This window comes from Epinephelus moara, chromosome 10, assembly GCF_006386435.1.
Source record: "Epinephelus moara isolate mb chromosome 10, YSFRI_EMoa_1.0, whole genome shotgun sequence".
NCBI classification, from domain to species: Eukaryota; Metazoa; Chordata; class Actinopteri; order Perciformes; family Serranidae; genus Epinephelus; species Epinephelus moara.
In genome coordinates, this window is record NC_065515.1 from 17,630,319 (window position 1) to 17,641,700 (window position 11,382).

Below are 11,382 nucleotides of genomic sequence, written 5' to 3' on the forward strand. Positions count from 1 at the left end.
AAAGAACTTCACCTCCCATGATCCTCTGCTGTCATGTGGGTGAAGGAAGCTAAACCGTTGAAGAAGGGCTAGTTGCCTTCACTTGATTAAATCTTGATTTTATCAAATGAATATCGCCGTTTATTAATTTGTAAAATATTTCGGTGATTAGAAAACTTTTTGTCAACCAAAGTACGTGTGTATCTTGGACGGACTGTTGTTGTCAAGCAGGAATCTTCTAAAATAAGGTAACTGTTAAATTTTGTATTAGCAAGCACAGCTAACATCACTGTTAGCTTAATACGAAATACGAAGAGACAGCGATTAAATATTAGCTATCGTCAATTAGCGTCACGTAACTCCCATATTGTGCTGTATTGACTGCTCATTTTAACTCCTATTTATGTTTGTTTTAGTTAACGCAATTTCATGTTGTTTTTAACGTTATTCTGGTATTTTTAATCCAGCTAACAACGTGAGTTTTAGGTCGTCATTTTCACACACTGCATCTCTCCCCGCTGTCAGTTACTGATAAAACACTAGCGTTAGCTTTGTGTTGGTCTTTAGCAGTGTTTTGCTCGTAAATGTTCCTTTAACTGTTTCTAACAACTGTACTATTTTAATGCAATTGCAGTGAAGACACCCAGTGAATGCGAAAGAGAAACAATGATGGTGTTTGAGCTGCCAACTCACTAAGTTCTCCCGAGTGAAGACATCTGATGAAAAATTACTGCAACGTTACAGATTGTAAGAGACTCATTTAGCCTATTAAAGCTGAATTAGTGCCTGAACTGAAAACTGCATGAGCTCAATGAAAGCACAGGCTTCATTAGTCACCAGCAGTCTAACCACAGCATGGTTTCTGTTTGAAAGTAACCACAGCTCGTGTTGACAATAAGCTTATAAACCAAGTTAGCATTTTCAGACACTTTGGGAGCTTCATCTTAAACTCATGTTTGTGAGCTAGCACTGTTTAATCTCAATGTACAAATTAATGCCAGTCTGATTTACAGGTAAATGTGTGTAAAATTAAAAACTAAAGTTCAATTACATGTATTAGGGTTGTTAAATTTGAATATTACACTCACTTTGCTGTAGCAAGCAACTTCAGCATACACAGTGTATTTTCACACTCATGTATAATATAGACACCATTTGTTTTAAGTTGCTTCAAGTTATTCTGCCTGTATTTAGGCAACTAACAATTATTTCGTTTTTGGAAAATACTCAAAAATGCCCATGGTAGCATGTTTTGTCAAATCAACAGTCCAAAACCAAAAGATGCTCTATTTACAGTGATATAAAACAGTGGGTGCAGATTTTATTTCAACATTGGTAGGGTCAGATGTGGGTAGGTTGTCTGAGGGTCCTCTTGTAGGAAATTTTGAGCATCAAACACTTCCTTTCCAGTAATCTGGTAAAGTTTTATGCACCGATTTATGGTGTAAATGTCCTTATATATCTAAAGAAAAACAAAAAGTTCAGGCAGTAAGTGATGATTTAGAATATGTAAATTGGCTATAATGGAATATAATGCAGACTCAGGCATTTTGTATTGCCTTCAAATATTTATTCTCCTGTAGATGCGCTTATTTCATTTATTGTTATCCCCTCTGGATAATATGTAAGCAGGTTTTACACTTCAGTCTTTATTTGTTTCTTTTGTTTGAAGAAGCTGTCTCTTTAAATGTGCAATTGGCACGTACTCATGTCAGTGATAACCAATTTTAGTCAACTAATAAAACACTGAAATTTAATCCTATGTGTTTCAGCAGTATCTCTGCTAATGTGCAGAACCTTCTGCACATTCACAACATATCCCATATATCTGAGTTCTCTGAGAAGTTGAGAAAAAAGTTTTGATATTTTGAGAAAATATATTACCAAATATTGGTAGGGACAATTCTGTCTTCCCAGATATGACAGGGACATGTCCCTACTGTTCATAGGCAAACCTACGCCCTCATATGAAACAGACAAATGGCAGGAGTTCCTCACTTTTGAGAAGATGAAACTTGGCTTGATAATTAGATTAAACAGTTAATAATCAAGTATCTTTTAACTATTTTACATCTGTTATCCAATTTATTAATCACCTTATCCTTTCAACTCCTGAAGGTTTAAGATACTAAATATGTCAAGTGTAATATATTTATAAAAAGACGTACAAACTTTTGAAAACTTGACTTATTTGAATTAATGTTGGATTTGAATATTTTACTCTCAAACTGTGTCATAGCTTAGATAAACAACTGTAACAAGCATCTGCAGAATTAACAGTGATTGTGAAAATGCTGGAAATTGGAGTTTGACATTTAACTCTAAATTTTACGAGCTTTTTTTGCAGCTTTGAACCACATTTCACAATTTTCGCAACAAATAGAGTCTACCGAGTTGCTATCTTCCAGAAAACACTAATAAATGGACTTTGATTTGATCATTAATATTGTATTTATTTCCTTTTGCAGCCGGCATGGAAGACAAAGCAAATGGCTCTGTTGACACCAAAAGGTACCATTTCCAATTAGACAAGAGACTGTTAATTGAAAGATTTGAAAGAGTGTTAAACAGCTGTTACAGTTAAGTGTGCATTCACTGTGACCCCACAGCCCAGTGGAGAACGGTCAGCTGCCGGACCCTGCCAACTGGGGAGTCGCCGATGTCGTCAATTACTTCAAAGCAACAGGGTTTGAGGAGCAGGCCACGGCTTTCCAGGATCAGGTTGGTGTGCTTTTCCTGCTCAAAATTCCTGTGTCATGACGAAAACAAACTAGGACGTCAGTCAAATATTTCTGTCTCCACCTGACAGGAAATCGATGGCAAGTCCCTGCTCCTGATGACGCGTAATGACGTCCTGACAGGGCTGTCGATAAAGCTCGGCCCTGCACTGAAAATCTACGAGTATCACGTGAAGCCGCTGCAAACTCAACACCTGAAGAGCAACGCCTCGTAGCACCGCAGGCCGTCCCAACACCCACCTCAGCGACAATCATCGTGTCAGGAGACCCCAGGTTAGCTGCCACCTCACAAAGACTCCTCTGGCCACAGCGGCACCTTAACAGGATTTGAATGCTGTATGTTTTTATAAGCGTGGACCCCCAAAAATGGGTTGCACATGAAGTCCACTCAGCTGTTTACCCTTTCAGCCATTCTAATTTCTGCTGCTTGAGATATGTATTTTATTTTTGTGTGTGTTTTATTTAAAAGAAGGAAATTTTGGGCGGCTACTGTGCAGGTATGATGTGTGTGTGCGTGTGTGTGCGTGTGTGTTTGTGCGCATGTGCAAATAAATTAACGCGCTGGTTTTAAAAAAAAAAGTATTTGTATATAAGATGGTATATAGTTGAAAACTGTGTGTGTTGTCGTACCTGAACACTTTGATACGTGCAGAAAATTCTTCTGGTGCATCCCGTTTTGCCCTGAAATCAGTTTTTATGCTATGAACTGTGCAGCTGAGTCCATGAATCGTCCTTAGCATGTAACAATGAAGCATTTTGTTTTCCCAAACACAAGGAGCCAACCGAAAATCTGTTTGTTCCTGCACACCTACATTATCTAAGCCCCGAGGCTCTTGTTATGAAAATATTTATGTGTATATATTCTTATTATGTTCCTACCTGTGGTGCTTTCAGCATTGTCACAAAGACAACTGTATTGAAGTGTGTATGACCAATGTATATGTGCAACATAACACTGGAGTTTGAATATCTGAATCAAAGATTTGCAATAAATGGTGCTCTTTTCTCACCAAAGAACAATACTAGTTTATGAATTCATCAATTTTTTGTTGTTTTATTTCCCTACACGGTCAAAAAGCTTTAATCAGATCTTGAGTTGCAACTGTAATTGAAACTTTTGTAAAAGGTAATGTTTGTTCTCATTTTTGTTAAGCAGCTTGTTCAGATAAGTGTGCACATCACAGCAGCAGCATTTCCTGGATGTGTAGGTGTCTTCACAGCTTGGCTTGCTGTTTCCTGCGCACCGTCCCTGTGATGTTGCCTGACGGGTTATCCAAGGCAAGAAGAACCTGTGCAGGGAAAAAACTGGTTAGTAACCAAATAATTCAATAACTAAATAACTTGAAAGTTTAGTTGCAGTAACAGAACTTACTTCATCTTTGTTGGTGAGGCCCATTTTGGTCATGTCTATAGTGAAGTAGTGCTGGTTGGGCATGACCATCTCTATTTCATCCACCTAAAAGACAGAACACTGACAGCATGAGCTTCTCTGAATGAGCTAACTGTTCATGTTTAACTTGAGATTGTTTTATTGGATGTTACACAAATGGTGCCTTGTCCTCGAGGATTCATTCCCTCATGCGTACCATGCAGTGACTGTGCTGACATGTAAATGTGTGTGTGCAAAAGTAATCAGCGTACGTGTGTTGTTAAATTTCAGCTGTTTTTTCTTGCTGTGAATAAAACAGATTTTAGGTTTGATAAAAACAGGAGGGCTTACCTTAGCAATTCTATCCAGGACCAGAACCTGTGTATCATAAAGGGTCTTCTGCACAGAGGGTGAGTACTCTCCACTATGGTAGGGGCCAGCAAACTTCTCAATAATTGTCTCCTTCACACACATCCTGTGAGGACAGTGATGTGATCATCATTAGATGTAGAAAGTCATTCCCGTCTTATTTTGTGTTCCTAATTCAACATGTGTCCATCCTCTTGACAGACGCCAGCATGGACACCTACAACTGAGATGTTTACTGAATGTAGATAATTACCACGCAGCATCAAAATCGACATCCTGAGTGTTGTAGCGCCACCTAGCATAGACAGAGGTGCAGAAACACCTGTCCTTGGCGTCTTGCAGAGTGGTGAAACGATCTCGGAGGAAACCCTCAAAGCCGGACTTGGTGGTTTTCAGCACCTTCATGTTCTTCACCCCACTGTGAACCACCGGGATGCCTGGGGCACAGAGTCGGTGAGTATGCGGTAGTCAGAAACATTTTCCACAGTTGCACAAAACAGACATACATCACATGTGACAGCAGGCCTCACAGGGGACAAAATACAAAATCGAGCCCATCACAAGCCTGTCAGCAGCAGCATCAGTGATATGCAGCAATGTCAAGGGCTTAGGAATAGTTTTAGATCCATCGGTTGATAGTATTTGCCCCTCCTCTAAACCACAGAGGATCTAATCAACAAGCCTTAAGGGTAAAATCAGGAAACAGGTGAAACTTTGGCATCCAATTACTGCACATCATTTTTCATATAACCACCGAGCAAGTGAAGGCCTTGAGGCTGCTTCAGAAAAACACCAACAGATCTCTGCACAGATGTACAAGTCCATCCAGAGGAATGTGCCCTGCTCAAACTTCGTCTTAACACTTACTTCAATATCAGTCATGGTTTCTACAGAAGCAGATGAGTTATTAGAAATGTGTGTTTGGTCGTGCTCACCATTCAGATTCTGCTCAACATCACAGAAGCGACAAGCTTCTGGGCTGTAGATGAATGCATGAGCATGCTCTACCCCATTCTGAGAACAAAAAAGACAAACCAGGTATTTGATGATGGACATTTCACATAATTGAACAAGTTGACCTGCACTTGATTTATGGTGCTGAATAAAAGACACATTGCTTTTAATGAGATAAATAACTGGTCTTACATCTATTTGCCCGTCCATGATGAATGTTTTGACATGTCATAAAAGGAAAAGCACAAGTGTTACTGATAACATTAATGATAATGGCTGAATTTCATTTCCTGTCGGTGCACCAGTGACAGCAACCGCACCCATCAGTGATACTGGCTGCATTCAGAGGTTAGAAAAAGGGAGGGGGGGCTTAAACCTGTAGCTGGTAACTTTTGTGAATAACTTTTTGTTTCAGAAACATTTTAGTGTGTTTTAGTGCAGTGGTTAGCATTGTCGCCTCACAGCAAGAAGGTTCTTGGTTTGAACCCAGGGTGGGGGATTCAAAACCTGTGGTGGGGGAGGTTGCTAGTTCCCCCTGTGTAAGCATAGGTTTTCTATGGGTACTCCAGCTTTCTCCCACAGTCCAAAGACATGCAGTTTAATTGGTGACTCTAAATTGGCCGTAGGTGTGAATGTACGCTGAAATAGTTGTCTGTCTCTATGTGTTGGCCCTGTGATAGTCTGGTGACCTGTCAAGGGTGTACCTGCCTTCTCGCCCAGTGTCAGCTGGGATAGGCTCCACCCCCCCTGCGACCCCCAACAGGATAAGCGGTTACGGAAAATGATTGAACATTTTAGTGTACTGTTTAGCTGTAAAATGAGAAAGTTGGTCCGGCCAGTGGGCGGTGCTTGGTACTTTTGGTCAACAGTTTCCAACATGGTGTCTGGGTCCCAAAATTTTCATTATACAGCTAAACAGTACACTAAAATATTTTTCTGAAAACATTTAAGGCCATGAATAGACAATGCAGTTCCAGAATCTTGCTCCATATTTGATCAGTGCTGCCTAATTTGACAGTTTGACCGTAGTTCACGAGCAGTACTTAACAGCTGCTCTAGAGACTCCTCAGCTCTGATTGGTTGTTTTCGTTGCGCTGCAGTAGATTCTATGGGAATGCCTTCAGAAGCAGTATGAAGAGTCTCATGTACTTCTTTCAGGATATAGCGACAGTTACTGCGAATATGACACAAAGTTATTCTCATAAAAGTTACCAACTGTAGCTTCAGTGCCTGAATCAATGTAATTCAGAGGCAGAAAGAAGTTGTATCATTGGTTCCACTTGTGTTTTTACCAGTGTGACCAGTAAAATGTTTGCCATCAAAAAGGCAAACTCTTGTGTCTGGGACTGATCACTGAGCCCTGTTTTACCTTCTCCAACCTTCTCCATGGAGCCTCCTCCATGTGAACTTTGGCCCTCAGCACATGGTTGAAAGAGGTCAGGAAGTGATTGCAGATATCCAGGGAAAACTGCTCGATGCTCCTCACCTGAACATATGCATACACAGAGTGACGGGCTGTTAAGTAAAAGCATCAGAAAAAGTCTCATAGAAGAATAGGAACATAAAATAAGTGCAGCATGAAACAAATTTGATAAAAAGGGTTGTTAACCTTGGATTTTATTTGAACAGTGTGTTTGAGCTGAGGGTCGACAGACGTCAGGTCACTTGTGTCTGTACAGTGTGGTAAAATAATGACTAAAGTAAGAGTCTCACAGTTTAACAAAGGAGGGTCCCTTTAAAATCTAGACTTCTGTAGTTGCATCTAATTGTTAAAGATGGATGACAACAAACTTTCTTTTTCTAAATAAAAATAAAGCCCATCCGCCAATTTTAGGCCCACTGTAGTTAATTTTTATTTAATTTCAATAACACCTCAGTTACATAATGTTTGACATAGTAATGTCCTTCTCTCCGCTCCAGCTTGTTCAGAGCACTAACACAGTGATTCTTATAAGGTCCTGAACATTTGGCCCTATAACTCCAGTTGTAGCCTGCCTACACTAGCATCCAATCAACTCTACTGGTCCTAAATGGTCTTTGTAAGGTATTAAATGTTGCATGACCTTAATTAACGCACCCTGCTAAGGGTTTTTTGACTTCTCAGAGAACTAGGAGAGGAACTGTTGACTTAAAAGCTTATTGAGGTACTATATTATTCAATTAAATCCACAATCATGTCAAAATCATGACAAAAATCCAGCCATATTCCTACCTCATCTTGCTCCACAAGCTTGCAAATCTACATAATGATGGTTGTTCAATGTTGACCATGTTGGTCTTTAGTGGAAATATTCTTTTTAGATTTGTTTCTGGGCTTTTTTTGCCTTTATATGATAGGACAGATATAGCGTGAAATGGAGAGATGACGTGCAGCAAAGGGCCGTGGGTTGGAGCCGAACCTGCAGCCATTGCAGAAGGGACACTGCCTTTGTACATGGGGCACCTGCTCCACCAGGTTAGCTAGTGGGCACCCCAAATAGAAATCATTTTGTAAAAATTTGTCACCTGAAAGATTCTGGAGTAGGAATTGTTTTGTAAATTGTCCTGAAAGTGTTTCCAAAGTATTAGAATATTAAGTCCATCTTCCCAAAAGGAGCAGACTGTGTTACCTTCTGTGCAAAGGCACCATTATCAGTGGAGTGATAGAAGTGTTGTGAGGAGTTGACCTACCCCCTTGAGCTTGGCCAGTGCGTGGACGGTGTTTTTTATGGTGTCGGTGGGGATGATGTCAGAGTTGTCTCCAGTTAGATAATCCTTGCGTGATTTGAGCGTGAGCTCCACGTCCGCTTTCAGCTCGATGATGTAGTGGTGGCTGCCTTGTCTCCTGATGACCAGCACCTTCACTGTGTTCTTGCCGTAGCCTGTTCGCACAAACTCCACATTCTGCGCCCACAAAGGAACACGTTAGTGACATGTTGCAGTTCTGATGATGTGAACAGGTGTTTTGTACCATAGGTATTTAAAACTGTGCATTGACTTAATTTGATTATTTTGGATTTTCTTCTTCTTCTTTCTTCTAATATTTGGTCCTTTGTAGTCGTTGTCACCTGCGTGTGTAAGCCATGATATTTCCTCAGCACTTGTCATCATTTAGATTCATTTGTTACTTCTAATAAATAAGTCTGATATGTTTAAATATTACAGTTTGTTGTTTTTTCTATGAGTGTGTTACATGTGCAATTTCATCCATGTGCAATTTCATTTAATGTGGCGATGGTCCCTGATTGGTTGCTTCAGCTTGATTATTTTCCACATTTTAACATGCATGCATCCCTGTAATTTATTAGTAAAACTTGCATGTCTTCACCCAAAAAATAATGGGAAAATTTATTAATAGGGATAAATTATTTTTTTTAGGTTTCTCCAGATGAAGCATCAGGGTTTAACTTTATGATTTAGACATGGTTAATTATTCCGATGAGACATGACCCCTGGTTTGTTCAGCAGACCCTGGCTGGCCCCGTGGTCGTTCACCCCAAAAATGAGATAAACTCTGGTGCTGAATCATTTAATGTAACCTCTAATGCTAAAACAAAATCTTGTCCTGATTTTTATTTATTTATTATTATTTTGTTGATAATGAATGGTTACCTGATTTGAAGCGGCTGCCATGGTGTCTTCCTTTCCTTTACCTGCTGTCTGTCTTTCTGTCTTCAGTTCCTCCAGCAGAAGTTGTCCCAACCAATGGAGGAGGATTTTGTAGAGAGGGTGGTGCTACCTTTGCACTTTGGTGATTGGAAGTCATGTCAGGTGAACCTGTTTAACCAGTTATGCTTTCAGACATTCAAATGTACACACAAGTCCTTATTTGTCTTATTTTATAATGTGCACATGTATGATCACACAAAGAGAACGCCAAAGTGCATGGATTCATTAATAGCCTAAATAAACACAGATCTTTTTATTGTGTTGTGACCTGCCTGTGTTTTTATTACTGAACTCTTAAATGAGTTCCACTCAGTCGGTTACATTTTGAGACTGAATAGGTGTGACACCCTGAAAAGACATGAACACACACTGAAGACACGACTGTCTTAAAAAGGGTTTGTAATTATTAACCAATGGCTTTTTTAAAATATTATTTACTAATGATCCATAGATATGTTGTAAGTCTGCAGTAAGAGCAAATTTTGGGTTGCCAGGTTGTGAAAAACAATGGACGTAAGCTTTTTTTGTTGTACACTTGTTTGAAAGTGTGTTGATGCATCATGGTAATCAGAGAAAGTGTTGTTAATGTTGAAACATGATAAGGTTGGGGCAGCACAGATGTGTGTGGAGTTTGCTTGTTCTCCACGTGTTGGTGTTTGCTTTCTCAGAGCGCAGGTTAGTTAATTGTTGACTCTGAATTGCTGACTGTTAATATAAACGTAAATGATTTTCTGTCTCTGGGATTGTCTGGTGACGTGTCCTCAGCGTACCCTGCCTCTCGCCCAGTGTCAGCTGGGATCAGCTCCAGGACCCTGCACTGCGACCCTGTAAAAGTTAAGTAGTTACAGAGAGTGGATGGATGGATGGATGATGAGGTTGCATTGTCTTTCTTGGTTGTGTTGACTCTGTTTGTGTACCAGTTTTTGCTGTAAATCAATGGCAGGCTAATGGCTTAGTAGGGCCATGATGCGTTAAAAAATAAAATGGGAATTTGACTCACACATTTTTTATTTTGTATTTTCTTTTTACACAGATTCACTCTAATTTATCAGCCCTGTGATGTGAATCACTGAAAATTCATTATATGAAAACGGTCACTCCTTTCATGACTCTTGCAGATAATTTTGTTTGTGTTTAACATTTACAGTAAAAATATAGAAGCGAGGAAGCTCCCCTTCTGTTGTATGTGTGTAAATGTTCAATGTTAAATCAGTAATAATGGTGAGTTTGTCACCTAATAAGCCATCAGTTCTGCAGTGTTAATACGTATTCAGTAATGTGTTTGTAACCTTCCGATATGCATCCAGCTTGGCTTTATAAACATTAGTCATCAGCAAACAGTCCTGGATTGGTTGGTTATACATGTTTATATGTTATTTATAAATGTATTGGGCTCTGCAGATCTTTCCCAGGAGGTAAATGATCAGACAGTACAAAGGAGAGGCTTAAGAGCTCACTAAAAATACAAAGTACAAAGTCATGCTTTAGTAGGATGAATACCGCTCAAGGCACTGATGCTTTATAAAGGGGCTTTTTACACAGTGGTACTGATATACCTAAAAATATACTGAAATCACTTCCAGCTAATAATAGATTAGTTAATGACTCATAAAAGTCCAGAAAGACCATCTGTCAATACGGTTTCTATAGATGTGTACATCTGTACCAAAAATTATAAATATATATTGATTTTAACTTGGGCTGTACATTTTATTAAAAAAAATATTTCCTTGTCACCACAGACTGCATTTAGCATGAAAATAAGAATGAACATGGGCAGATTATGAGACAATGGGCCCCTGGGCATATATATGCAAAGGGCTAATGTTAATGTCTCTTTGAGGTCATTTTGTGTCACCATGTTGTTATTTTGTGTCTCTTTGAGGTCATTTATGTCTTGTCTTTGAGGTTTTTTTGTCCCTTTGTTGTCATTTTATGTCTCCTTGTGGTTGTTATGTGTCTCTTTGTGGTCAATTTGTATCTTTTCTTTGTTATTTTGTGTCTCTTTGTGGTTGTTATGTGTGTCTTTGTGGCCATTTTGTGTCTCTTTGTGGTCATTTTGTGTCTCCTTGTGGTTATGTGTGTCTTTGTGGCCGTTTTGTGTCTCTTTGTGGTCTTTTTTTTGTCTCCTTGTGGTTGTTATGGGTCTCTTTGTGGTCAATTTGTGTCTCTTTATGGTCATTTGAGTTTTTCCTGATCGGTACATGTTAATTTGATATTTTTGCGAGAGAAGGCCCCCTTATACTTTGGGCCCCTGGACTTGCGCCTATTAGGCCTGTTCAGTATTCCGTCTTTCTTATTTCTTTGTTATTTTGTTTCTCTTTG

The 11,382-nt window shown here is 39.4% G+C and overlaps 2 protein-coding genes across 2 annotated transcripts; one reads left to right on the top strand and one right to left on the bottom strand.

The window, feature by feature from the left end:
* The first annotated feature begins 22 nt into the window (after positions 1-22).
* On the top strand, positions 23-3,296 carry samd13 (sterile alpha motif domain containing 13). Its single transcript, XM_050053989.1, has 5 exons — positions 23-227; positions 614-726; positions 2,448-2,490; positions 2,589-2,700; positions 2,789-3,296. The coding sequence occupies exons 2-5, from the start codon at positions 699-701 to the stop codon at positions 2,930-2,932; spliced, it is 327 nt and encodes a 108-aa protein (XP_049909946.1). The 5' UTR covers positions 23-227; positions 614-698; the 3' UTR covers positions 2,933-3,296.
* A 459-nt stretch (positions 3,297-3,755) lies between these two features.
* Positions 3,756-9,158, bottom strand: uox (urate oxidase). The gene is made up of 8 exons (XM_050053988.1): positions 9,001-9,158; positions 8,080-8,292; positions 6,779-6,895; positions 5,391-5,469; positions 4,709-4,892; positions 4,438-4,561; positions 4,090-4,173; positions 3,756-4,006 (listed from the first exon to the last, which is right to left on the bottom strand). Exons 1-8 carry the CDS (start codon positions 9,019-9,021, stop codon positions 3,932-3,934), a joined length of 897 nt encoding a protein of 298 aa, XP_049909945.1. The 5' UTR covers positions 9,022-9,158; the 3' UTR covers positions 3,756-3,931.
* Between the last annotated feature and the right edge of the window lie 2,224 nt (positions 9,159-11,382).

Excerpts from the sequence above, each read along its gene's own strand:
- samd13 (XM_050053989.1), top strand. The coding sequence starts at position 699 with ATGAAAAATTACTGCAACGTTACAGATT. Across the intron at positions 727-2,447 it reads TTACTGCAACGTTACAGATT|CCGGCATGGAAGACAAAGCA; the intron begins GTAAGAGACTCA and ends TTCCTTTTGCAG. Across the intron at positions 2,701-2,788 it reads CCACGGCTTTCCAGGATCAG|GAAATCGATGGCAAGTCCCT; the intron begins GTTGGTGTGCTT and ends TCCACCTGACAG.
- uox (XM_050053988.1), bottom strand. The coding sequence starts at position 9,021 with ATGGCAGCCGCTTCAAATCAG. Across the intron at positions 4,893-5,390 it reads TGTTGAGCAGAATCTGAATG|GCATCCCGGTGGTTCACAGT; the intron begins GTGAGCACGACC and ends TCTGTGCCCCAG. Across the intron at positions 4,007-4,089 it reads GCCTCACCAACAAAGATGAA|GTTCTTCTTGCCTTGGATAA; the intron begins GTAAGTTCTGTT and ends TTCCCTGCACAG.